The sequence below is a fragment of the Epinephelus lanceolatus genome, chromosome 1 (assembly GCF_041903045.1).
Source record: "Epinephelus lanceolatus isolate andai-2023 chromosome 1, ASM4190304v1, whole genome shotgun sequence".
NCBI classification, from domain to species: Eukaryota; Metazoa; Chordata; class Actinopteri; order Perciformes; family Serranidae; genus Epinephelus; species Epinephelus lanceolatus.
The window spans coordinates 23,612,196-23,640,145 of record NC_135734.1 but is presented as its reverse complement, the minus strand read 5'-3'; the positions used below and the strand labels follow the sequence as shown (position 1 = coordinate 23,640,145).

The window sequence follows — 27,950 nt, the reverse complement described above, 5'->3', positions numbered from 1 at the left end:
AGACCCAAAATTTTATCATTCTGTAAGTGACCTATCTAGGGTGAACATCTCCTGTTACTCTTGTTCTTTCAATCGAGACCAAAAAGTCAGATACTCATGAGCCTCTCCTACACAACCTTGGACCCTCCTGAAGGTTCGTGAGTCGTGGTCAGCCATGGTTGGATAAAATAGCTATGGTCAGATATATCAGCCATGGTTGGATTACAATAGCCATGGTTGAACGATTCAGCCATGATTGGATAAAAGAGACGCAGTTGGACGATTTAGCAACTGTTGGATAAATAGGGTAGCTCCGCCCACTCTAAAACCTTCAGACACCATCTGCTCTAATGCTCTGTGTGAGCTAATTTTTAAACCTTTAAAAAAGACATAAAACAGACACTTTTATTTTTTCATTTTTACTCGTTTGAATATGTCAACAAGTTACAAACTCAAGAAAACATTTGGTTGAATATATAAACTATATATGACTAAAAAACATTCTATTTTGGGTGGGGGCTGAATATGCCATTATGTTAAAACCTCAAGAAATGAAGTTACAAACTGATTACATGATTAAAAAACATTTGGTTAAATACATTTGGTTAAAGTTTTTTTGATTTTTTTTTTTAAGTTACAAACTCTAGAAAGCAGGATATATTTGATTACATGATTAAAAACTTTTTAAAAATAAAAAAAACCCCTACAAACTCAAGAAAACTGGTTACAAATTGATTACATGATTTAAAAAAGTCAATATTAAGAGAGTCTGAATATTCTGACAAGGTAAAAAAAAAACCTTACAACTTATATGTTGTTTTGTGTTTTGTTTTTTTACAGGATTTTTTGTTTGTTTTCCAAAATCATAATTCACAAAGGTAATAATAAATCCGTTAATTTTGTCTTAATAAGCTACAGTATAACAGTCACCGAGGATCTGCAGCTGGTTGATTTTCATAGGATCCTGTCCAGTCAGATTTTCGTACACATCGGAGAGAGTGGCGTAGATTTTCTTGACCGATCTCAACTCATGCAGGAGAGTCCCTTTCACAACCTGGACTCTGAAATCGTTCATGAGGACGTGGTGGCTAATCAGCAGACACTAAATGGAAGGAATAAAGCGAGGGGTTATGAGTCTTTTCATCAAACGGTGATAGTGTTCCAGGAAAAAAATCGTCCTCCAACACTTCCCAGCATTCATGCTGTCTAGGATGACTGATCTTACACCCATAGCACTGATCGATGCAGTAGTTGCGAATAGTCAGGTTGAGTAGATGATAAATGAAAGATTTTATGGTATCAACAGCCCAATCAGGCATCAGTCCGTCAACACTGTCCTCATTTTTGTCCTCCTCAATTTTCTCCTCCTCCTCCTCGGAACAAGGGGGTACCTCGGGCACTGTCTACTTGTCCTCCTTGGCCTCGTCAGAAGTCAGCCGCTCCTCATATGGAGTATGGAATATAGAGTCCATTGAGCAGATATAGGTGAAGTTGGAAAAAGAAGAAGATGGGAAGAGTGAACGAGGACTGAGGAAGTACTTCAATCTTGTGCTGCGCATCTCAAAAACTGCATTGGCAACAACTGCATTCTTGATAATACCTGAAGGGAGGTGTGGCTTAGAAGTGGGAGTTTTTTTTCCCAGAGGGGAGGCATGGTTTGAAACTGTGAGATTTTTCCCTGAAGGGAGGCGTGGGAATTTTTTCTGTTTTTTTCCCAGAGGAAAAAAAAGCTCAAAAGTTTAGAAATGTTCTCACCACCATCGATGTTCTCCAGTTGCGGCAGCTCTGGAAAAGGTTTGAAATCCTCTCCCTTATCTCCAGCATCCTGTCGAGCCATTCCGTCGCAGGTATGACTAAGTCAGTGCGGAATAACCCACAGTCAGGATTAAGTTTCTCCAAAACAAAAATGTCGACGGAGCTCTTCCCTTCCCAATTTTCTGAACGCAGACTGGCATGAGTCATCCATTTGCCTGAGACTGTGGTTCTGGATTGCCATAATGCCCCTAAGATGATTTTCATCTTAGACAACTCATTGTCGTCAAACTGAATACCCATTCTTGGACGCTTTTCCTGAGGAGGACTCTCACTCTCACTCTCACTCTCACTCTCACTATGCACTCTCTTCCGGTTCTCCTCTTTCTCCTCCTCCTCCTCCTCCTCCTCCTTATCCTCCTCTTCCTCTGAACAATACCCTGTCTCAGACGTCGTCGCATCAACATCCTCGTTCTCTTTATCAGATGTGCCCTCTTTATTAGGCTTCTCTGCATTCACATCTTTGTTATTCATAGGAATCGCCATCCTTAACATCATCGTCATCATTCCCCAATCCTCGGTGGTCAACACCGTCATGTTGGTTGAGGGACTCAGACTTTCCCCATCACCCAGCTGATACAAACACAGTTCGCCCACCTCGTACTTGAACACATAACCCCAGGATCCAGACATCCATGGTTGTAGAGACCATTCTTCATGCAGAGTTCCTAACGGCGGCATCTGGGTACGGCACAGATACATCAGGCAGCTCTAAGCGCCTGGTACCTCGGTAGCGTCTTGATAGATTATTACAGGCGTCTGACTGAGCATTGATGAGGACCAGTTGTCAGGCGAGTCTTCCTCTCTCTTCATCTCTTCTTCTTCATCCAACAGTTTAGAAACCGCGTTGTCCACGCGAACCGATTCCAACATTTTTGGATCCATGCTGAGTACAAAGTAGAATGAAAGAATTAAAAACAACCCATTTTTATCCACTTCTTAACACCTCCAACCACCTCCCACTGTTCTCATAGGCTCACCCTTAACCCCCCCCTCCCCTCTCATTGATTCATCTCATGGTTGGATAAAACAGCTGCGGTTGGACGATTCAGCCACGGTTGGATAAAATAGCCACGGTTGGATAAATAGGGTGGCTCTGTCCACTCTAGACTCCCAGACCTAAAATTTTATCATTCTGTATGTGACCAAGCTAGGGTGAACATCTCCTATTGCTCTTGTTGAGAATTTTCAACTCTTGAAGTTCTTTCAATCGAGACCAAAGAGTCAGACAGTCGTCAGCCTCTCCTACACAACCCTGGACCCTCCTGAGGGTTTGTGAGCCATGGTTGGCCATGGTTGGATGATTCAGCCATGGTTGGATAAAACGGCTGCGGTTGGATAACAGCCACGGTTGGATAAATAGGGTAGCACCGCCCACTCTAGATTCCCAGACCTAAAATTTTATCATTCTTTAAGTGACCAAGTTAGGGTGAATATCTCCTGTTACCCTTGTTGAAAATGTTCAACTCTTTAAGTTCTTTCAGTCGAGACCAAAAAGTCGGACCCTCTTGAGCCTCTCCTACACAACCTTGGACCCTCCTGAGGGTTCGTGAGCCGTGATCGGCCATGGTTGTGTGGCGAGCGTAGGGGGATTTACAAATACAATGATCTAATATATGTTCATATGGTTGCCTGACAACGCTACTTTGGGCATTTCACCCAAAGTATTAGCTACCATTTTTATTAGTAAGACACACAGGTTCATTTTACTCAGAGGCAAGAGACGTGGTTCCAAATCTTAAAAAAAAAAAAAAAAAGTACACTTAATTACAAAAAAATGTATATATGTTCTTTTAAAAACCAAAAAAAACCCAAAAACACCATTCATACCGGAATGGAAGAAAGGGGACCTTGTCAGGAGCTGAGGCCCACTAGTGGGACAGGAGCTAGTGAGGGGATGGAGATCCAACACATAAAAATATTTGAAAAAATATATATATGTAAATCACCCAGGCACACGTGACAGTCACACACATACTTTATGAAATCACCCACGATCCCAGGGGAGACACAGCACACAGAAGTGGGGAAACCTCCACCCAGGTCACCAGTACCACCACCACCGGCCTGCAGCAAATGAAAAGGGAATAAAACAAAACGGAATTACAGCAGATATTAGTTAACCAAAATATTATGGGTTGCCGTTTGTAAAGTGGCTCACACTGAAATTAACAGCAACATTTTGCCACATTTAGCTTCAAACGTTTAAAAAAGTGGTGTGAATTTTTTAAAGTCACTTTTTACCACATTACCAAAAACTTAGTACAAGTCAAATAAAATTTCCCCAAACATGGTTTCTGTCATTTTGGGTAGTTCTTATCACGCTGATGTATGTTTAAGTGTTCATTTTCTCCGATTAGTTTGGTTTTAATCCGTTATTTGATGCTATAATCACAGTCTGACCACCGGGGCTTTTATTTTGGTACTTCCGGCGACTGGCATTGTGGATTTGCATATTAGCTAAATATTTAGTTTCTCCAAGCACATTTGGATTTAACATTTAGATTTAGATTTAGATTTAACATTTAGATTTAGATTCAATATTTAGGTTTAACATTTAACATTTAGATTTAGATTCAATATTTAAGTTTAACATTTAGATTTAGATTTAGATTTAACATTTAGATTAACGTTTAGGTTTAACATTTAAAATTTAGATTTAGATTTAACATTTAGGTTTAACATTTAATATTTAGATTTAACTGTGACATTATATTTAACATATTTAAAATATTGCTGTAAATGTGGTAAAAATTGACTTTAAAAAATTCACACCACTTTTTTAAACGTTGTTTTAAGCTAAATGTAGCAAAATGTTGCTGTTAATATCAGTGTGAGCCACTTTACAAACGACGCCCCATAAAATATAAGACAAAATATACAAACCGAGTTAATATGGGCAGGTGACAACAACAAGCTAAACAAAAATAACTGCCCAAAAACAAAAAGATGAATAAACAAAGTAAGGAAACAAAAACGCTTGCCCCAAACAGATATCTAAGTTACACAAAGAAATCAAATTAATCAAAACCAACTATTGAAATTAAATGGGAAGTTAAGGGGACTGATCCAAATTTGTTAACAAAATAAACAAAGATAAGGGAGTAACTCCACACAATCACACGATTAAAATAAGGGAATTAAACCCAGGTAACAGGTAGTGTCTGCAGTCCACTGGGCGGCCAAGCTGGCTGTAGCCAAAGCGGCAAGGCAGACAAACCACAGCCAGCCCGAGCCGAACAGCAGCGCCACCAAGCAGTACACAGCAATACAGAGCCGGGACACAGCCGGGGACAAAACGAGAGAAAATGGAGCAGCAGCCAATCAGCTGGTGGTGACGTCTCGTCCTTGGCCAGCGGATGAGCATTTCCTGGTTGTAGAGTCTAATGTGTACAAGAAGACGAAGGGAGAGAGGAACCTACTCGACTACCGGCATTCATCAATGCAAAACGAGGCCAGAGGGGAGATCGGAGCACGGTGAACTCTGTCGCTGTTCTCTTAAGATAACACACCTCTGGTCCAGGAGTGACTGCACTTATATCCAGCCGCCCCGATGATCAGTCGGATATTTCAGCCGGCCGGTTGGATATATCAGCCATGGCCGGTTGGCTATATCAGCCATGGCCGGTTGGATATATCAGCCATGGCCGGTTGGATATTTCAGCCATGGCCGGTTGGATATATCAGCCATGGCCGGTTGGATAAACAGGGAAGCTCCGCCCACTATAGACTCCCAGACCTAAACCTTGATCATTCTCTAAGTGACTGAGCTAGGGTGAACATCTCCTGTTACTCTTGCTGAAATTTTCAACTCTTAAAGATCTTTGACTGGTGGTTCTAGACCAGCTTCAGAGGGGGGCCAGGCTGGGGCCAGTTGCTTTGTTAGAGAGGCACATTCTATGTGAGAAAAAAAAAAAGACAAAGACAGCCTTCAAGTATTTCAAATTTTACTGCAGAATTTAAATCAACTCAGTTACAGTCACTTGTTTCAGATACAATATGTTTTTTCAGTAATTTATTTAAAAAATATAACTCTACTTTGCTGAAAATAGAGCTCATGCTAAAGTTACAGTACACTTTCAGCTGCAACACTATGTGACTCAAACAGTACCAGCTCCACTGTAAAAGTGGGACCCTGTATCCCAGTCTGTATGTTTGTAAAATTCCATATTACAGTAGCTGTATTCTGCGGTTTATGTGATTTTTGGCAAACCGATCAAAAAATAGGTCAAGATTCAAAGCCTTTGCCCTCCTAGACTCAATACTTAGTACACCCAGATTGCTTTATCTCCCATCAGTTATGTTTGACCCAAGGAAAGTTTTCACCAGCTTTAGGGTAGAAAAACTAACCCTAACCCTAACCCGCTCACAAGACACAGTACTCACTGGGATTGCAACTGGTTTTTTGCAGAGTCTGAAAAATGCTTCTTGATACAGCTCAATAAACAGTATCAGATCCACTACAGTAGAGGGTCTTTGCAACCCCGTCTGTAATTTCCTTTCTAAAATGCGACCAAACTGATGCAGTTCGTGCCCCAAGTCATCAACATTTGAATCATACAATCGAGCAAATGAAAACAGCGTTGTCTCATTCAGAAATACATCACTTTGGGGATTTAGAGCTTGGATGCTATTCATAATGTCACAGCTTGTCTTTGAAAATCATTTGTTGAGCTCATTGAGCATCTGATCAATGACAGGGTAATAAAAAGGCTGTCTTTATCTGACTCTCTCTGACCAACACTAGTCAGAACACAATATTCACCAAGTTTACAGCTTAGCTTTTTTGGATGTTTTATTGCTGCCTGTACTGCAGAATCACATTGCTCAGGAATGTTCAACACTTCATTCCACAAGTTATCAAAAAATGACTTCTGCCTGAAGTCATTCAATGTCTGAACCAAAGCATTAACTAAATCAACAGCTCTTGAAATATCAAGTGATGATGACTGTGGCATGTCAGACAACAGTTTTGTTTCACCAAACACTTTACAGAGGATCACAAGATGCACTATGAAAGCAAAGTCTATCTGTGCCAGTTGACCTCGGGCCTCAATAGATCTTTCACCTTTGTGATCTTGAGCTATCTCTTGCACCACTCACTTAAGGGCAGGTAATGTATCCACAATGCTTCGCAGCGATATAAATCGTCACGCCCGTTGTGTGTCACTCATTTGCTGTAGTTCTCTTGGTGCAGCTTCATACATGTCTTTTTGTATCGCTAGCCATTTGGGTCGGACATATGATCCACAAGTGAACACATACAGTTTTTCTAGCAATGACAAGAATTCCTCTGCGTCTGGGACAGCTTTGACTGTATCTACTAAAACTAAATTAAGACAGTGGGCATTGCAATGGATGTAAAAGGCATATTTTGAGCAGCACTATCGCATGCCTGGCCATCAAGATTGTTTTTGTATTCTAGACCATGACTCCAATATGTGGATTATTTTCTCACTAAGCCCGTCTGCATCTAGCCTCTCAGCAGATTCAAAATGGAGAAAACTTTCATTAATTGCTCCATTGTAATAGTATCTGAGTACTATTGAAATGTGCTCCTTTTTTTTCTTTTACATCTTTTGTTTCATCTGCTATGATGCTAAAGACTCCACTGCTTTTTACTTCTTCTGTAATTTCATGTTGAACCATGTCTGCCAGGCAATCCAGAATCTCATTCTGAATGATTTTACTTGTGTACCTTATTTTATGAATAGATGTCAACCTTTACTTCACAGTGTTGTCATGGTTAGCAATTGTTTCTAGAATTGCCATAAAGTTGCCTTCATTATCTGAGGCAGCAGACTCATTGTGTCCTCTTTGAGCAATGTTCTGAGTGGCAGTAAGTAGTAGCAATTCTCCTATTGTCCTTGTTCAGGGCATTTGCCAGTGTTGCATTAGTAGTTACACTTGTTTGATAGTCCCTCCATGCTTGTTTGTGCCTCTCAGACTTGACATGGATTGAAAAACTGTATATTGCCTTCTTCCACTTCTTGTATCCAGATGGTGCATCAAATACAGTGTCTGTGGTTTTAGGTTGGCTAAAATGTCTGCAAGCATAACAATATGCAGATACTGATTGACACGCCGCCTTAAAACTTCTCCTACGGTCCCCCGTCAAGGTCCGTGGAAAGATTTTTAGGTTTGGCTGCATTGGCGGGTCCTCCCTGGTCTTGCTGATATCTGAGGGAAATGTTCAGCAAAAAAACAAAAACAAAAGAAGATTAATGCACATATATAATGGCCAGAATAAAACACTATTTGGATTTCTATTATCCTATTGATAAATAAGTCCAATTCAAGTTAATCTCAATTATAAAACAACTAACTTCTACAAAACATTAGTTGCACTGCTGTGAGAGAAAGCTAGCATTTTTTCAGCACAACAAACCTGATGGTCCATTGCTTGTGGATGCACTTGTATCTTCTGCCTGCATCACCCTCAGCCACAACATCAGAATCCATCTCTTCTTCCTGATCAAAATCAGTCTCTCCCTGTACATCTCTTCTTCTACTCAGTCCTCTGTCCTTCCCTTAGTTTCCACTTCCTACTTTTCCTCTTCTGTTCCCTCAACATCTGGACCATCTGGCTTTGTCTCACGCTCTTTCTCGGTTTTACATTGGGGGGCGAAATAGGACATGTTGTCCTATGTTGAATGAATGTGTTTTGTTATCGTCTGTGCTTACTATTTAAAACAACAAAGTAAAACTGATAGAGATGGATTTATAGCATAACATCTACTCAGGCTAGCCGTTACTAGATTTAGAAAATTACTTCCATACGCTATCATAAAACTTCCAACACTTATTAATTCAAGCAAACGGTTGTACGGTGGCTGTCACTGTCACTGTTACACAAATTAGCCTATAAATTAGCCTACATAAAAAGTTGCTTACCGTTAATTCTCCTCTGTGGTCTGGCTGCGTTTTCTATCGCTCCGAGCAGGCGGTTAGAAATCCGCTTCAGCCTGCCACTGGCGGTGTATCGCTCTATAGGATCCAACTGGAAACTTGAGCCAAAGTTTGGTTCCGCATCTCTCGTTAGGGTCAAATTATCGCAAAAAAATCTATATATTTATTAATGACGTAGCCTCTTCCTTTTGAGGGGAGGCACAGGGGGTCCAAGCTTGCTCTCAGGGGGGGACATGGACGACGGTTGGGATAAAACAGCCACAGACAGTTGGACGATTCAGCCACGGTTGGATAAATCGGGCAGCTCCGCCCACTCTAGACTCTCAGACCTAAAATTTGATCATTCTGTAAGTGACTGAGCTAGGGTGAACATCCCCTGTTACTCTTGTTGAAAAAAGGAGTAACACTCTCTGTTGCTCTGGACTGTTGACCCTAAGTACTTAAAATCCTCCACTTTCTTTATATCTACTCCCTGTAACCTCACCTCCACTTGGGTCCTTCTCATTCACACACATGTACTTGTATTCTGTCCTGCTACGGCTAACCTTCATTCCTCTCCTTTCCAGAGCATACATCCACCTCTCTAGATTTTCCTCCACCTGCTCCCTGCTCTCACTACAGATCACAACCTGAAAGTCTTAATTCATCAGCCCAAGGATAAATGCCTGAGGACAGACAGGCAGCCCGGTAGAGATAATATCAGATATAGTTTGTATGCCATTGCAGATTTTTTTTTTTTTTTTCAATTTTGGGGCTCCAAAGGCAATGAAATGATTATAGGTTACATTTAATAGGCTGCATCTGGAGTCTTTACCTCGGCCAGGTCTCTCTTGTAAAAAAAGATTTTTAATCTCAATGGACTTCCTGGTTAAATAAAGGTTAAATAAATGAAAAATAAATATTTGTTTTTCAGGTTGGTGAGGCAGGAAACTCCTCTTTCACAAAGATAAGTTGGTGCAAAAGGCATGAAAAAAAACTGGGGCTACATAAATCAGGACTATTCCCATAAAAGTGATGTAGCAGGGATGGAGTTATGCCCTAACATTTAAATTGTATTAATTTAAATATAATGTTGATAGTCTGCACTTATACAAACGGGAAAGGTTTTCAGTGTGTCAGAGTATAGTTTTTACTCTCAATGAGGCCTTTCCTGGGTAAAATAATAATAGTGATAATAATAATAATATAAACATGCACTGTATGGATATAATGATACTAAATAAAACAGGCAAAACTCACTTGTGTTTAGATGATTATATTTATGTGCTCATTTATCACGTAGCAAATATATTTTATTGGATTCCAATAACATAACAATGACAACAATCATATTCCAATATAATTAACATATTTCACATTGTATTCAAACAGAAATCGGTTATAAATTAAGAGAAACATTCAACTTTCGAGATCAAATGAGAACAAAATGTCTCACTGACTCATATTTTCACCGCACTCCTCTGCTGTGTGCCTCCTCTTGCTGGCATACAGTATGTCACAGCATACATTGTAGTGTCTCAGCCCTCCTGCCACGTCAGGGCGGTCTGCACAGACCAGACCAGACGTGCAGATGACTTCCTCTGGCTTGCCCAAACTGCAGAGGTGACAGGACAGTATCTGACTTCACTCTGTCTTTCTGATGTCTTTCTCACAGACTGATCCACTGCCTCGCCTCAAGTGTCCCAGCTGTGATCGTTGCCCTCTGTCATTTGGAGGTAGGAGGTGATGGCCTCCCTCAGTCCCTCGCTCACAAGGGAGTTGTCTGACTCTGTTCTCTTCCTCTTGAAGATCATTGACCTGGAGGATGCAGAAAAGGATTTGCAAAGACTTGGAAGAGTAAAGTGCTCATGGTATTGTCAAAAAATGCTACAATTTTACTTTTGCCACAATGTCCCAAACATGGATGGGCTATTTTTAGGTGATGTGCACACATGGACAGAAGTTGCACTGCATCAAATCATCATAATCTATTGTAGGGTGCGGGGTGGGTTTACCAAATGTTAGTGCTCATTTCCAGCTCTACACTCACACATGACCCACAATCAAATGTGGCAGATATCAAGTACAACCACAGTCTTATCTCTCTGTTCTCAATTCTCACTCAGTTTATTCAGCACTGTCTCACAAATGAAAAGTGAAGAGTGGAATAATCTTTCTGACAGTGTCAACCACAACTGAAATAATAAGCTTCACAAAGATTTATCACTTGGTTTCTAACCATGACGCCACCAGGCGGTCGTGCTCTACTGTAATAGAGTGACATCTTGTGGCAGTCATCAGTAAAAGCAAGGCTACAGAGCGTCTGCCACACCTGCTAATGTCCTTCCAGTTGATAGTAGGCCTCCTGATAGTTGTGGGTACAGGCCTGGCCTCTCTGGCGTTGTCGAGACCCTGGATAAAGCAAGGCCCCATCAGCCGACAGCACAATCCACCTACAGACTCTGGAAGAGGAGGCAACATTTTAATATCACTCTTTTAGAGTCGTCTCTGGTACGTTCAGGCAAGAAAACAGCTTTACGTCCTCAGTGCAGACCTGAATAGTGTTCCACCAGGTGGTGCAGGGAGGGGAAGGTGACCCCTGGAGATATGTAGACCCAGCCATTTTGGAGCTGAGAGATGCGGTAGTGCTTTACACTGTCCAGGTATGACGGGTTGGTCCTCCTCAGGACAGACAGCGAGTAACAACCTGGGCACAAAAAAAGCAGCGGCTAAACTACCAGCTCTTCATTCTTAATTTACTCCAGCACTTATTCATATTCCTTATCCTTCCTAAACCATAATTGTTCCTATGGCACACTGAGCTATTTTCATGATCTGACTCGTATACTGCCACCTCTGCAAGAAAGTTCTTTTAATAGTGGAAACTACATTAGAAACAATGAAAATGATCCACTTACACCCACCACACATATTAATATTTAAAAGCTAATTTTAGATAGTGCCCTAACAGGACCTACCAGGCACAGGTCCAAGGGCCCAAAATGTCAGGGCCCCCCTGGCCTTCACTTACAAAATGTCAGATGTCAAATTGACACATACCAGTCAGAAAGAGACTCAAAATGACTATGCAGAGATGCAAAGGAACCACAAACCCAAATGACAACAAAATATATGCTAAACAACCACAAAGAGACACAAAGTAACTACAAAGAGACAAAAAATGACCAAAGAAGAAGAAAATTACCTTAAAGAGACATAGAATTACCTGAGTAAGAGACAAAACTACCTGAAGGAGACCCACATGACGACAAAAAGACTCAAAACAGCTGCAAAGAGACACAAAATGACCAAAAAAGACACAAAATTATCTCATAGAGACATAAAATTACCCCAATAAGACACAAAACTACCTAAAGGAAACCCAGATGGCTACAAAATAGACTTGAAACAATCACAAAGAGGCAAAAACTGACCAAAGAGACACAAAATGACCTCAAGACAACACAAAACTACCTCAAAGAGACCCAAATGTCTACAAAATGGACTCTAAACAACCACAAGGACATACAAAATGACCATAAAAGATGCACAATTATTTCAGAGAAGACAAAAATAACATAACAATTACTAGGAGAAGCAAAACCACCACAAAGATTGAGTCTCTTGCTCCTATGGAGGAGAGGTGGTGGGGCACTTTGCATATCTGTGCCCAGGGGCTCATGTCTCATTCTGCCCATGCCATAGGTTTGGGGTCCTCCCCCAGGAAATTTTGAGCATCAAATACTTCATTTCCTGCACTCTGGTGAAATTTTAAGCACCCATATGTACCTTTCTGTATCTGTATTTATGGCAGAGAGATGTCTCAGCTGCTTTCATGTCCTCATTGGGGGAAACAAATGCTCACGTTATACATATTCAGGAGGGACATGTCCCTTGTGTTTTCCCCTAAATGTACACCTATACTGGTGCCACAGTGTTTGGCCTGGACTGAATATGTATCTACTGCAGCTCACAGTGGGGAAAAAACAGACAACCCTCTCACCTCTGTTTGTCTCTGACTCTCGGATCAAGAAGGCTCCACTCTGGTTATGCGGCTGCATGAGCAGCTCCACTGCTTTGTACCTGCTGATGCCTGTGAACAGCCACCTGAACAGAGAGGAGACACAATGGGACAATAAGACTGTGCTGTCATGAAGACAAAAAGAATATTTTGCTGTTGTTTTCAGTTTTGGAAAATCCGCTGCAACAGTATGAAAATAATCCCCCGCTGGAGGAGGACTGAAAGTAAAGGAGGCAGAGGCTGATGTCATGTCATCAGAGAGAACAAAAGTCTTGTTCCAAACTGTCTCCACTGAGGTAAAGGTCACCTATACAGACTCCTCCCACCTGTCAGGGGACTCCCCGCCTTCATTTCACTCCTCTGCTGTCTCTGTCACACACACACACACACACACACACACACACACAGTAATGAGACACGTGTCCTCACGACAGTGACCCACCTGTGTGTCACCTTGGCGGTGTAGTTGGTGGGAACGTAGCTCTCATGGCCTGTGGTTGTGGATCTCACTGTCATAAAATCACCGTCACTGTTGGAGAAAACAAGCAGTCATGACTAACTGTGTCTGTCTGGGTGAAAACAAGGGCAGAGGTGAAACTTTAGGAACCATGTCACGCACTCTGATATGATTGTGAGTCGTTCCCCGATGCACATTGTCAACTCTGTATGCTCAAGGGACGGGTAGTCACAGAGGGACACAATGATGCTGTCCTCGGGGGCTGCAGAGAAAAAGACGGAGGTACATATCATAAACCAAGCTCAGTTTGTTACATTTTTATTTTGTGTGTGCAGACGTTTCTGGAATATAACCTACTTGGTGATTCAGGTTCAGGTGGATTTTCTAGGATTGTCAGGTTCGATCGACACCTGATGGGACAGGTCCCCATGTTCTCCGGCTTCTGGCTGAGCTGAAATAGCACTTGTGCCTGGAAAAAAAAAAAACAGAAACATGAGCATAATTGGAAAACAGTCCGTCAATAACCTCCACATTCATGATTTAATTATCCCCCCTAGTTATCACATTATGACTGCAGGTACTGCACACTGTTGTAACCTGGCAACAAAACCTGTGAAACAGGAAGGCGGGCTCACCACAACAAGAGGTACTGATATCCTGTGTTACATTTCCAGGCAGCGTGTTTGCCAGGAATTAAATCTACCTCACATGAGAGTGAGAGATTTTTAAAAAAATTAATAGATGAGACTTTAATTAGAATCAGGATCAGGTTGAAATGTAATGTAGTAGCTTTTCACTTAGAGGAAAATTGCTTTGGTTTTTGGCGCAAAGATAAAGCGTACAATAAACATGTTAGGAGGAAATAAAAAAGAAGGCAAAGTACTACAAAAGATACAATAAAAATATGACAAAGATAGTTTTAAAAATTACTATAGCATAAAAAATATGTTCAATATAGCTGTTTCAAAGACCTGTGCAGTTTTGTGCATCATGTGCAAAACTATTAATCAGGGGATCTGCAAATAAAATAAAATAAACAGTTTCAACAGTGACTGATTTCTCCATTATTTTGCAGTGCATGGTTTTTGCTAAGTGGGAAATAATTAATATTTCATATCATACAAGTAATCAGGTGATAAGTTTACTAATTTCCTGGATGTAAAACTCAAGTTATTCAACAAAAAGACAGAAAGAGCTTAAGTTCAACAAAAGACCATCACCAGAGGAAGTAACATACTCACCTCTTTCAATTTCTGTAGAAAAAATATTTGTCCAAATTTATATTCCACGACCTTGTCAGGTCAGCTGGTAAATTCCAAATCTCCTTAATGGAAAAATGCTTGTCTGCCTCCAACACACACACACACACACACACTCTGTTATATGTGTCTGAGCTCAGGTTCCCAGTCAGGCGTGTTGATCAATCACTCCTCTGCGCTGTTCCCATGAAGACGGCTGTGTTTTCGCAGCTGTTCATAGCGGTGGCTGACTGAAGAGGCGAGGCGTCCTTCGCGGCCTTTATGTGTGTCACCCTGCTGCAGCTTCCTGTGACGCTCAAGACCTTGACATCCTGACTCAGATCAGCTCTTGTTGATCTCTCGGGTGCAGAATGTTTTCAAGGGGGGCCAGAAGTTCATCACTTGTTTAAGGAATGACCTGCGTGTCTTCGTAAGCAGCGTGCACAAATATGCAACATGTGATGCAGTGTGGTGGGCTGAGGCAGTGACATCACAGAGACACTTTGTGTAAATTAGGCCGATACAGGCTAGATCTTATCTGCCTTTAGATTTTGCAGCTGAACTGTGATGTCTGGTTAATGGAAAGCGTTGACCACATTTTCCCTGTCAGCCCAGTGCTCCCATAATCTCAGCCATGTGAAAATATTGCCACTGATGTTGACTTCAGATAAGCTTACAGAGACACGACAAAGCTTCCACTGCCAGCCTACTCCTGCCCTGATTTACCAGCAGTCATAAGTGCATTTATCATGCTGACACTGTGAGTCAAAACCTCACAGTGGAGCAACATGACTGGGTATAAGAGCATTTTGTTCTCATAAATCTTTTAGGTGTACAAAAGGTCAAAGAAAATTAAGGGTGGGATTTGAAATTAATAATTTATTAAGTGCATCGCCTTGAGCAAGACATATTAATTTATGTACATCAGAGATGGTAGAAATGATTTGAATTGTTGGTTTCAGTCTCTGCTGATATAATCATGCTCACAGATGCTATTAAGATAAGGTCACAAAATGTTCTCTGATCTCTTACTTACTCATAATAAGTGTGAGAACTGCACTGAGTTTCTTAAGAAGCAAAAGAATAACTCTAATATGGATGGAAAAAATAAAACAATCTTCACCAAAACCAGGGTCAGATTAGGGCTGTTGTCACTGAGAACTGCATGTTAGCGCAGATGGAAAGAACGTTTTATCAAAAGATTGAATCATTGCACATCGGCATGTGGGATATCTCTCTCAAATGGTTTTCTAAACTGGTTCACCACATTGTGTACATTTCCTGTTTGTGTGTTTTCTCACCCCTGATGATATAAATAATTTTGTTCTGATTGCAATTAAATCGTTTGGATTTAGTGCTCAGGGCACATTCAGCAAGATTTCCGTGCGTCCTGCCAGCTGCCCGTTACATAGACATTGATTCAGTGCTGTCAGGTGGTGTAAAAGGGGCTGTAGACTCACTCCACCATATTGCTCTGACTGTGATGATCACTCACTGATGAAGACATTTAGATTGACAGCACTGCCAAAACTAGAGGTGGTACCCTTACTACTGACCAACCCTGTTAGCTTTAGATCTTTGGATGATTTTTTTCCATATGTTTGAATTTTAAAAAAATAAAAAATAAATGAGTAAATAAATACACGGTGGTGTGGTGGTTAGCACTGTCGCCTCACAGCAAGAGGGTTCCTGGTTCGATCCCAGGAGAGAGCCCCTCTGTGCGGAGTTTGCATGTTCTCCCAGCATTGGCGTGGGTTTTCTCCGGGTACTCCAGCTTCCTCCCACAGTCCAAGGACATGCAGGTTAATTGGTGACTCTAAATTGAACTGAATGGTTGTCTGTCTCTATGTGTCAGCCCTGTGATAGTCTGGCGACCTGTCCAGGATGTACCCTGCCTCTTGCCCAATGACAGCTGGGATAGGCTCCAGCCCCCCTGCGACCCTCAAGAGGATAAGTGGCTACAAAAATGGATGGATGGATGGATGGATGGGGATTTGGCACATGACCAGTCATTGTTTCAACATTAAAACATTTAATTCTTATGGTTATAAAAAGGTTAATAACAGCATTGAAATTTCCGAAAGATCTGTTTCAACGTTGAGACATTTTGAAACAAGGTTTTGAGTTTATGAAACATCGACGTTGATTCATCTTTCAATATCAAAACATACTTCAACAGTGATTCAGCCATGGTGTATGACGTTAATTGGACAGTGAGTAAACATCAGAATGTCAGCTGGGTGGATCAATGTATTGACTCAACGATCCAACGTCATCGCTGCAACGTGAAAACATGGATACATATTGTCATCTCAAGGTACATTTTTTTTAATTTGAAATTTCCATGGCACGTCTGTGTCACCATTTCTGTCAGCGCACACCTCCTTCATAAACATTCAAACAGTGTTAGCAGTTTAGCAGCAGGCAGATCATGTTAAGCAGCCAGGAGAAAGACCATGAGAATATATACTGATATTGCAGGCCCCTGAACTGAATCAAATCAAAATTGAACCATCGCAGACTTTGATGTCAGAATTTGTCTAGCATAGTCCAAATGTATCATACTGTGATGACACTTGTGACTTACACCCCTAATTCATGCTAGGGTTGTTGCATCACACTCTACAGATACCATCTCCACTCCTGCATGTCCTCAGTGAGAGATTAATTTGTTTTTGCCATCAGTTGAGGAAAACCATATCGCTGCACCACCCAGCATGATAAGAGAAACCTCAGAGGTAGCCGATACAACGGACTGACATTTAGCTCTCTGCTCCCATGACAGTAACAACCTTTTCACTTTGAAGACTATCTCCTCATCTCATTTGCAGAGCAGCTGACCATTGTTTTGTTTTTTTAACGTGCTAAATATAGACGCATGTCTTGTGTGACAACATTGTGAGGAAATAAGAACAAGTGTGGTTGGAAACTAACTCACCACAATCACCTATTTTCCACTGACAGCAGAGGAAAAGAACAAGCACGCACTGCTCTACGATACACTGAGAACTTTCTCTTTCTCTCATTCAAATCAGTCCACAACACGTATTATTCATCTGCACCTGGTAGAGGTATTGGGAACACACTGATAAATGAAAACAGCATTAAAAGGTGTCGTCATGTTGTAGCTTTATTCAGTAGTAATATAAATGAGTTGACTCAGCAGACAGTGAGAAGCACCACTGGGGCCCCTCAGTGAAGGGACTCATACTTTTCACAGGAGTACCCACATGTTAAAGGTTGTTAAAACATCACTTAATAATCTATTGAACTGAACAAAAACATCAACACAAATCAGAAAGAAAAGGAGTTACAAAAAGAATACAAAAAAAAAAGAACATATGTGAAGGGACACACTGGTGCATGACGTCTCCCCCTAACACTGAATGTTCTCTCTCCAAAGCTTTAGTTTAGTGTGCTACAGTCTGCAGTGCTTCTTCCATGTATCACTTTACCTTCACTTCTGCAGCTACAGTAGGTGGAGTGATCCCTCAACATACTTTGTGACCAGTTTGGCCTCACACTGCAGCAAGTTCGGGATTAAAACACAAAGACACAGTGACTCAAAATCAATGCAGCCCACAGGTTTAGAGTTCACAACAGGAGAGATGGTTAAATAGTAAAAAGAGTTGTGCAATCAAGTTATTCTGAACAGATGGAGGAGTTCTACAGTGTGTGAAGACATTAAAAACAAAGACAATGTGAACAAAAAATAAATACAAGGGGGTTGAGTCGATCATTTAGTTTGACCATTTGAATGTACAACACATCTGAATGTAGTTATGGTTTGTGGTAGGAATGTGACTTTTACAGTATATTCAATATTTAATAATATGCATCTCTTAATATATTTATTACATCCTCTTTTCTAATCACATAGTTCAATACATTTCCTCCTGGGGTTGAGTTGCTTAGGAGCGGGATGAGAGAGACAGAGAGAGAAAGAGAGGGCACATAAGTTACTATAGGAGTGTGCAGAGGGTGGGGTTTAGCAGGACACCTCCATGGTCTGGGGTGCGGCCTGGTTGTCCAGGGCCCCGGTGGCGCTGCCCTCCAGCAGGCTGTTGAGGTTGTTGCGGCTGCGACTGCTGTCCATGGAGGTGATGCTGGAAGAGGAGGCGGTGCGTGAGCGAGCCAGACGAGTCATTCCTGCTGACGGCACTGAAACAGAGAACTGCGCATTAATATTCCACTCACACAGCACGGAGACTCAGAGCAGTGTGGGAGCACTTAAAGGGGAACTACGCCCATTTTAAAAATTCATACATGCTACTCCTGTGATCTAAGACAGTCACAAAATATTAGTAAACATGAACACCACTCCAAATCCAAAAACTAGAGTGCTAAAGCTCAGATTTGTGATGTCACCAAGTATAAAGTCTGAAGCTGCTCCACAGACAATGAAGGGAGAAAGATGTTATAGATGAAACTGAGAGCACTCTGGGGAATGTCCTGGGTATAGACTGAATCGCCGTGACGTCACACTCACAACAATCACTTTGGGTGAACAACTGGCAATTGTTTTCAATTACAGAGGTATGTAAAAACAGCTAACTTGTTTATTTCTGTCTTCACTTTCAGCCGTAACTGTAAGACATATCATTAAACATGGTGGTTTCTGCTGTTCCTGTTTTATGTACTGCGTTGCTTTGCTAACATCTTCAAAGAACCATATACCAACGTACTGCTGTCGACAGGGGCTGCAGCAAAACATATTTTAGCCACCTAAAAGGTCTGTATCTGTTAAAGTGTGCGCTATATTTGGAATCCCTGTCACCACTTTACCTTACACACTAACTGATGGAGGCCGTGGTACATCATTAACTGTTGTGTTTTACCAAGTAAAATGACTGTTTTTGTCAACAGAGTGTGATGGCTTTGAGATAGTGGCTTCAGCTACCCATCAAAAATGGCTGTCTGATAACAAGATAATGCTGTGAAAACATTTTTAAATATAATGTACACTTAAAGTGATATCAGTTTTTTTAGACGGGCCTTTTTCAGGGTTCCCACATGTTTTTTACAAGTGATTTTTTTAGAACTTTTTTCTATAATATTCTACCCCATTTCCATGACTGACATAAGTAGCTTACTAGGTAGGTCTACATAGCCACCAGGAGCCATTCTGAGACTTTAACTCCTGTGTGCTCTGCCCTAAGAAAGGAATCATAGCAAAAATGTAGCATGGACTCTGGCATGGAGTGTCTTTGTGTCTACAAATGCAGCAGACACAAAGTGGTAACAGTATCAGGCCTGACTATGGCCTGTGTGGAATATGTGCCGACGCTGGCGCTCTGTTGAGCTGCCTTTTTGGTTGTCTTGATGCTTTTCTCCTTTAGCATTGCTGATCAGAGCCACTTCCCCCATGGTGCCAACGTCAAACGTTTTGGTGCAGCGTGGCTAGGGTCTGCCTCTCTTGAGCAATGTTTTATATTTTTCCTTTGAAAACCATACATAATAAAACTAACACTTGCCAACTTTACTCACTAGTCAGACATTGCTGCTGCCAACTAGCTGCAGAGGCCTTCGCCAATCATGTGACACTAGCCAACAGTCACGAACCTCAGCGCTGGATTTTAATTGAGTCATACAAGGAGGGTATTTCTCATAACGTTAGACATGTTCTGGGATTTTTATGAGTATATTTTAAACAACAGCCAAAACTGTGTATATTTAAAATTCTTCCATAACATTATGTTAATTCCAAACCATTTCCAGGCCTGGAAAACAGTCTGTCTAATTTCATAACTTTTCCAGGAGCTTTCATGACTGTGGGAACCCTGCTGTTTTTATGTAGCTAAAAACTAACCAAATGAGGCACCATTTGCTCAGTGCCATTTTGTTTCATGTACGTGACATGGCGTTCTTCTATCTGGAAATTACTGTAAACAAACATTGTCTATATGGAAATGTTTCCTGTCTCACAACTGAGATCACTACAAAGCATAAAGCTTATTTAGGATAAAAAAGGAAACAAACATTGTGTGGGTGCACAAAATCAGGCGTCCATTCACTGTCGACGGAGCAGCCCCAGACTTTATACTTAATGACATCACTAGTTGAAACTCACTTCTCTGGTTAGTAGCTCATGTTCACAAATATTGACTGAGCTTTCTGAGGGGACAGAAATAACACATTGGAATCCTTAATTTAGGTGACATTCCCCTTTAAGATACCAAGATGCAACACCAACAAAAGTGTGTACCATGCAAACGATTCTCAAATATGGAGATCAGTCAAATAAAAGTAACTGAGGATGACTGCATGTGTGTCTCTACTGTTTAAAAACATATGAAAGCAATACAACAGCAGAATACAGCAACTGCAATCCAACTGAACTGACTGAGGAAGCAACAGCAGCAGGTCATGCAACAAAATAGGACACTGAGAACAGAATCCATGCTAACAGGACAAACTAAACTCCTACAGGGAGATGAATGTGTGTCAGAGTATGCAGAATGATCTCGCTGTGGTTAATATTGACTGACTGTATCTACCACACTGAGCTGCTGTTGAATACCAATATGAACCAGTGCCCTCTGGAGAATTTCTGCATACATTGACATTCATCTGCTGAGGAGTGTTGAAAGGCCAGTGGGTTTAAAGCCCTCTAGTCTGGCAGCTGCTCAAGAACCCAGTACCTGATTCGTTGCTCAGGTGACTGAGAAGAACGTAGGGAACTGTAAGCAATGATTAAAGGAGGAAGAAAGAGAGGGAGAGATGTTGACAAGGTAGCTCTTGTGTTGCTACAGTGTATTTCTGATTCTGACTGAGGCTCTGTCGCAGCTTGGTGGTCGTTGGTCACAAAAAGCTGTTTGCTATCAATAACAGGTAGGGAATCATAGCATGTGTGCAAACTAGAGTCTTAATTTCCTGTACTCTTTGGCTGTTTCTCTTTTGCATTTCACACTGTGGCAATGTGTTAATGAGGGAAAAGCAGCTTTCAGTAACATGCTGAGGTGTTAAGATTTATTTTCCACACTTTCTCTGCGTGAAAACACTCTTTTTAATCAGTTTTAATCCTGCAGTGGCATTTACTCAACAGGGGGACTCGGTGGCCTTTAAAGCAACACTGAAGCACTGACATACTGGCTACACCCGAGGGTGCCTCCCACAGTAAAAGGTTTGGGAATGGGAGAGAGCAAAAGAGAATTTGCATTACAGAAATACACACACAGACAGGCATTATCTGTGTGACCACAGCAAGCAAACCTACATTCATCATGATTTCATCCATCCATAGATTCTGGTTGGTGCACTGGACGTCAGTAAGGTCAGAAATGTGTTTGTTTTCTTGGCAGATGAATGACCTGAAGGCCTGTTTAAGTATGCACTGTGATCTCTCTAGAAAGAGACTGCATCGTTAAACAGTTCTGGATAGAAAAGAAAATCACACGAGGTCAAAAAGAAAGAAAAAAAGAACAGAGGGTATTTTTTACGCCCACTCTGAACTGAACAGGAAGTGAATTGCTGTTCAGCGTATCTCGAGTGTCACTTCAGTCATGCTAGAAGCACTTACACCTCACCTACTGAGGGTTGTGGGGACCACACACTGCAAAGAGCAGAGAGGAAATGGCGTTAGCATCCACCTAGCCGATTAGGCTGCCTTTGCGTGACCAGGCTGACAAAAAAAACGCGTCTTTTCATGCACTGCAGGCCACAGTCCAAACCTCTTCAGCGGTGGGGTGGGGGTGGGGGGTTAGCAACAGCTCGTAGGAGCCTGCAGTTGAACAATCCTCAAGCAACTGTTGTCAGTGCACTCACGTCAACAGGAAATTCTCTGAATAACACAGACCAACCTCGACCACAAACGCGTCATCCTAAGAAGGTGTTAGCCTGTAAACAATTCTTGGATGTTCAATGTAGAGACGACTGGTTTGTATCATTTTATATTTAGATGTTTTTACTGACTAACAACAAGAAGCAGAGACATATGAGCATGTTTACTTACTGTAGCCCATTCCCTGAACAAAGTACTTGAAGGCCTCAGCAAGTTTCCCTGGCTGTGAACAGATAAAAGATCAAAGTTAGAGGATCATTAAGACAAGAAAACTGCTAAATGACTAGGGATGGAAATATGATAATACAGTTTTATTGATACCAATGCCTTTATTGATTCCACCTACTGGTCTGATTCAGTTTCCTTACTGACTCCTGATCAATTTTCAAAGTGGAAAAAAAGCAGGCCTACACAGGGTTTCAGCATCAACGTAACTGTTTTATCATCTCTGAGTCTGAACACAGTGTAGAAACAGAGTTTTAAAAAAATGCATGCAGCTGAAACATAACTAACCTCTTGGAAAACAGCTAGTCTAATTAGGAGTGAGGGGAAAAAACCAATACAGCAAAGTATCGTGCTATTTTTGTCTGGCAATATCGTATCGTCACACAGTGCCAGGTATCTTTTTTATAATTATATAAATTATTAATATGACAAATGCAGATTAATGTTAAGGTAGCCTACTAGAATAATATAATCAATTGGGTTTTTTTTCAGTCAAGTAGATACATTTTGCTGCTGCTGCAAAAAAGGCTGAAATTAGATGAACAGACTGAAAACTTTATCTTATTAGAGAAAACAGATGTTGACAAAGTTTTCCTTTAGGAGCACAATTTACAGCTGAAAAAGGGGAATATAATTGCAATACATTTTACTGTATTATTAGCATATTGCAACATATTTAAAATCACAATAATACTGTATTGTGACTTCAGTATGGTGATAATATTGTATCTGGTAATTTCCACTCCTAAATCTAATCTACCAAAATTCTGGTTCTTCTTCTGTTGTGAAAGGATGCAAACCGTTTGCCACAAATTTTGTGATTGCACAATGACACCTGCTCACTTGTTCAGTCGAGCCGCAGTGGCTCTCGTGGGTAGAATGTCAAATACATGACATTTGTGGACCTACTACTACACCCCTACACCCCTACATCAGAAGCAGCACTGATGTCATCTTTTCTTGTGAACTGAAGCCACACTTGCAAGTCTCGAGCAGTGCCGGCGCATGGGTTTGACATCATTATTTTGCAATGCGCAACTGTCAGAAAAATATGCCGGCATCGATAAAAGGAAGCGATAAGCTCTGAGGCATAAGATTCCGATGGATCGGACAATTTGGAACTGGTTCTCAACTGGCACCGGTTCTCAATTCACATCCCTATGAGTGATCAAACCAAAAACTTGAAAAACCAACCTGCACAACCTGGGGCAGACCTCCACAATCAGCCATCTGGGTAAAATGAAAAGTCTTATTAATACAGTCTTTGTACACTCAAAAAAATGTTTATTATATTTTATTAATTAAAAAATTTATTACAAAAAGTTTCACCTTTAGCAGTGTGGTCTTGGTAGGATTTAACCTAGAATTGCACTCCACCTGAAACATCAACAAGAGGTTACTACTGAGCTAAAAAAAAAAAGAGAGAGAAATAACTGCAAATGCTTCCCAAGGCTTCTTAGGTAACTGAGATGATGGATCATAACTCACCACAGCCTCCACAGCAGGTGATGTGTCACCAACCACCAGCAGCGCAGGGCATCTGGATGAGAAACAGATGAAGTGTAAGTATTTTTAAAACTGTGGACTCCGAAACAAATGGTATTCTGTGTTTTCTAAGTCTCAAAACCTACGTTAGTGTGTTAACTGTGTCCTCATTCAGACCGACAATTGGCCTCTCGATCTCCAGGTCTGTGCGGCTGGTGCAGGGAGACAAATTACAATTAGTTAGCAGAGCTGAAACAATGTGATCTGGCTAAAATACAGGGTGACTCAGCAGAAATCCTGATTCTCTGTGCACCTTATGAGTTCATATAAAATACTTGTTCTTTGTGTTTTGTGATGCATTACTTTATTCTGTGTATTCACATCTGGCTTAGCACACACTCACAGAATTTACATGCCTCATCCATACTCATAAATGTGATCAAGAACTAGGGTTGGGGGAAAAATAGATTCTTAGATGCATTGCGATTCTCTCTTGAAAGAATATGGGCCCTATCTTACACCTGGCGTAAAGTGGTGCATAGCCCAGTTCAACAGTTTCAGACTAACACAGTTGTCATTTTCACAGCCAGCGCCCAGGTTGTGAAAGTAGCAAATATACTTGGGCCCATCTGTGCACTTATAGATGTGTAGATCTTAAATGAGGTGTGGTGTCAGGTCATTGTTGGTACTTTGAGGCAGCAGACAGCGACTGCACCACTGACCAACGCAAACCTGATCTAAAGTCAACAGCGCAGTATTTTCCTGTCAATTAAAGGGTGCATTATTCACATTGTAGAATGCACCCACATAAGTGGGATCATAACACGCGTACACTCTGCTTGTTACACACACAGGATGGCATGGATGAGTGGCAGGTGGGTAAATTAATACATCATTAATAGGAAAATATGCTGTGAAAGGTGCAGGTGCACCTGGCTTTTGAAGAGAATGGGAGATGACACTCTGATTGTTTGAATTCATGTTACACCGAACAAACACCTATGTTTTAATTAAGAGACAAAACACAACCCATCTGCTCCTTGCGTCGCTTTGCACCCAGCTTAGGCAACATATATATGTTTTGTTTTAAAAGTAGTCACACAGTGAGATAAATAAATGACGTATAGAAATATAAAATTTGGATGCAATAAAATGCATTAATGATCACATCGTAGCCCTCTGAATCAGAATCAAATCGTGAGGTGCCTGGAGATTCCTAGCTCTATCAAAACCACAATAAATGAGGGAAAATGCTGCTTAGAAAAACATTAATGCACAGTCAATGTACACACTATTGGTAGGAGCCACAGAAGAGGGCCAGGTTGTCCTGGTTGATGTCTTGGGCGATGTGGAGGCGGTAGGTCTGGATCAGCTCCTGGTTCTCTGTCAGCTCATCCTGATGAACAGAGCAGAGTAAATAAATCCTGCCTTGCAGCAGACAGCCATAAAGAGCTCCGATGAAATAAGAAGTAGTCTCTGTATAAAGTGCATGTAAGCAGCATGTACTGAATGTACAGGGAGCTGTTTATATTTAGTCTTGTTGCAGACAAGCTGTGGGATATACAGTATGCTTAGCTTCAGCACTGCAGTTATTAAACTGAGTCTGTGATCTTACATGTCACAATCCACCGGTCTATATATCCAGGAGGACAGAAATAGAATAATTACTACAAGTGTGTTATAAGAGCGAGATGAGGTAAAGGCATCGAGGGAAATCAAGAAAAGCCTCCTGACGTTCAGTTAGTGTTTCACATTGTCAATGAAAAGGTCAACAACACTAAAAAAAAAAAGCACATGGTGAGTGATGTACTGCCAGGGAAACTCACGGTGCTGAAGTGGTGAGACATAACGATATCCACCAAATTACTGGTCCATCCAGACAGCTGCACAGGAGAAAGGAAAGATCCAGTTAGGACAGAGATGACTTTTTTTATTTATTCATGTAGGAAAATTATGGTTATGGCTATGTTGCCATGCCTCTGTCTTCATACCTTGTGTATGCACTGAGAGATTTAATGTTTTTAGTCTTATCTAAATTAAGAAATTGTGAAGGAAGTGGTGTCCTGGTGGACAAGTAGGGCATTTCCATTGGCACTTTTGGCCACACCGAGTCAAACCATGTGATGATTTGTGTTTCCATTAGTAGTTTAAATGCGCTAAAATGTGGCCCACAACGCCCACGATGGACCATCGTCTGACTGCATCCAAGCAGGTTGCAGTGGCGTCAGATGGGCCTCACCATCATTTCAGCAACATTCAGTAACGATTCAGCAACATCCTGAAAATCCTCAAAGATAAGTAGCTGGCTACCATCAACTGTTGCACAGTAGTATAGTTAGTTAACAGCACAAAGAGGACACTGCTTTTTAAACTTCATCGACTCAAGACAAGGGTGTCAGCAGCTTAAGATATATCTTCAAGTGGGTTGCCCTGTTGTATGGAGATCTAAATCCCTGCCACGCTGGGCTGACGTGCCAAGACAAATGTGTCAAATTGAGTTAAACCAAGCCAGCATATCTATCGCATCTATTGCACATTGATTAGTTGTCAACTATTAAATTCATTGCCAACTAATTTGATAATTGATTAAAAGACTTGAGTAATTTTAAAGATATTTTTTAGGGCATTTTGCCTTTAATGGACAGGACAGGTAAGTTTGAAGGGGGGGAGAGAGAGGGGGGGGACGACATGCAGCAAAGGGCCCCAGGCTGGACTCGAACCTGGGCCGCTGCAGCAACAGCCTTGTACATGGGGCGCCTGCTCTACCCACTAATCCACCGACACCCCGATTTAAAAATTCTCTGATTCTCTGAATGTGAATATTTTCTGGTTTCCCTTTTCCTTTCTGACTGTAATCTGAATATCTTTGGATTGTGGACAAAACAAGACATTTGAGGACGTCATTTTGGGCTATGGGAAAAACTGATTGACAATGTCGCCATTTTCTGACATTTTATAGACCAAACAACGAACTGATTAAAAACATATAAACAACAGATTAGGAGACAATGATATTAATTATTAGTTGCAACCCTTACACTATTATAAATGCAACCTTGCCATTTGATTCAAGCCAGGCAGCTTTGTTTCAAGTAAAACACTTCTGTCACTTTCTCTCTTTCTCCATCACTACTGTCACCATCCAATAAAAACAAAATGTTAAAACAAATCTCTCAATTAAGTAATTTTATCATTTTCTTTTATACATTTGGCTTAGTTGGGCCAAATATTCACTGAAGAACATGTGAAGTGTGGTGATTATAATCTTTATGGGACAAAGGTCATATTAAGCTCCCCCTGGCTCTGTGACTACTGTGTGTAACACTAACGCAGCTTGTATAGTACACACAACAGTATACAGTTCACAGTGTGTAAGTACAGTAGTACAGTACTATATTATGACCCATTGTGTTCTTGCCTGCACTTTCAGAGCACGACTAACTCAAAATGAAACTAATCTAAATGAATGACCCTTAACCCTAAAAACTGCAGGTAAAACCAAATTAACACAGGATTAGAGCCCCTGCCTGTGTTTTTATGCCATTAATCCAACACTTATAACTTGTACACTTACTTTTTTTTAAGTCTCTTTAAATTATTATCCTTACTCATAACAATATATTATCAGGTGTATCATAAGATAAAATAATCATTTTTAGAGATGGTGAAAACAAGAAGCAACAGTTAAAAAAAAACACAAAGCAATATAATTAGTAAATGTCAGTAAAAAACACACAGATCAGTCTAATAAGTAAACAGTAAGAAAATACAGGGCAACCTGTAAAAAAAAATTAAAATAAGTAAACAGTGAAAACCAAGAGGCAATTTAATAAGTAAACAGTAAAAAGCAAAATATAATAAACTGACAGGCTGATAAACATTGGAAATGTAAACAGTGTCTCGTTGTCAGCATCCATGATTTTATTTCAAGTAATCTTCTTTAGTTTTTGCATCATATAAATGAGTCTAAAAATAAAATGCCAGACATAAACAACATTAAGCAGAGAGCTTAAAATAGTATACTTTGGGTAGTGAGTGCATTCATTAATAGCAACCTAACAAATG

At 40.9% G+C, this 27,950-nt stretch overlaps 2 protein-coding genes and 2 long non-coding RNA genes across 7 annotated transcripts in view; all 4 read right to left on the bottom strand.

Moving 5' to 3' along the window:
* Positions 1-487: 487 nt before the first annotated feature.
* On the bottom strand, positions 488-5,482 carry LOC117257416 (uncharacterized). The gene is made up of 3 exons (XR_013491532.1): positions 5,214-5,482; positions 3,770-3,858; positions 488-2,677 (listed from the first exon to the last, which is right to left on the bottom strand). It is a non-coding gene; the product is annotated as an uncharacterized LOC117257416 (long non-coding RNA).
* Positions 5,483-5,721: 239 nt separating this feature from the next.
* Positions 5,722-9,050, bottom strand: LOC117256523 (uncharacterized). The gene is made up of 2 exons (XR_004501647.2): positions 8,686-9,050; positions 5,722-7,971 (listed from the first exon to the last, which is right to left on the bottom strand). It is a non-coding gene; the product is annotated as an uncharacterized LOC117256523 (long non-coding RNA).
* Positions 9,051-9,939: 889 nt separating this feature from the next.
* sla2a (Src like adaptor 2a) lies at positions 9,940-14,706 on the bottom strand. Its single transcript, XM_033626163.2, has 8 exons — positions 14,399-14,706; positions 13,515-13,626; positions 13,320-13,419; positions 13,143-13,229; positions 12,683-12,786; positions 11,234-11,386; positions 11,012-11,141; positions 9,940-10,497 (listed from the first exon to the last, which is right to left on the bottom strand). Exons 2-8 carry the CDS (start codon positions 13,585-13,587, stop codon positions 10,374-10,376), a joined length of 771 nt encoding a protein of 256 aa, XP_033482054.1. The 5' UTR covers positions 13,588-13,626; positions 14,399-14,706; the 3' UTR covers positions 9,940-10,373.
* A 2,801-nt stretch (positions 14,707-17,507) lies between these two features.
* The window catches only part of ndrg3a (ndrg family member 3a), a 42,747-nt gene continuing 32,304 nt past the window's right edge, over positions 17,508-27,950 (bottom strand). For 2 of the 4 annotated variants that reach the window (XM_033626673.2, XM_033626675.2), the window contains 9 exons: positions 25,712-25,768; positions 25,178-25,281; positions 24,032-24,097; positions 23,889-23,940; positions 23,730-23,777; positions 23,595-23,630; positions 22,347-22,398; positions 21,037-21,075; positions 17,508-18,556 (listed from right to left, as the gene is read on the bottom strand). In XM_033626673.2, coding sequence (XP_033482564.1) covers positions 18,384-18,556; positions 21,037-21,075; positions 22,347-22,398; positions 23,595-23,630; positions 23,730-23,777; positions 23,889-23,940; positions 24,032-24,097; positions 25,178-25,281; positions 25,712-25,768 — 627 coding nt within the window. In that variant the 3' untranslated portion in view covers positions 17,508-18,383. The remainder of the gene's footprint in view (positions 18,557-21,036; positions 21,076-22,346; positions 22,399-23,594; positions 23,631-23,729; positions 23,778-23,888; positions 23,941-24,031; positions 24,098-25,177; positions 25,282-25,711; positions 25,769-27,950) is intronic. The other 2 variants (XM_033626674.2, XM_078167540.1) reach the window with 1 other exon arrangement.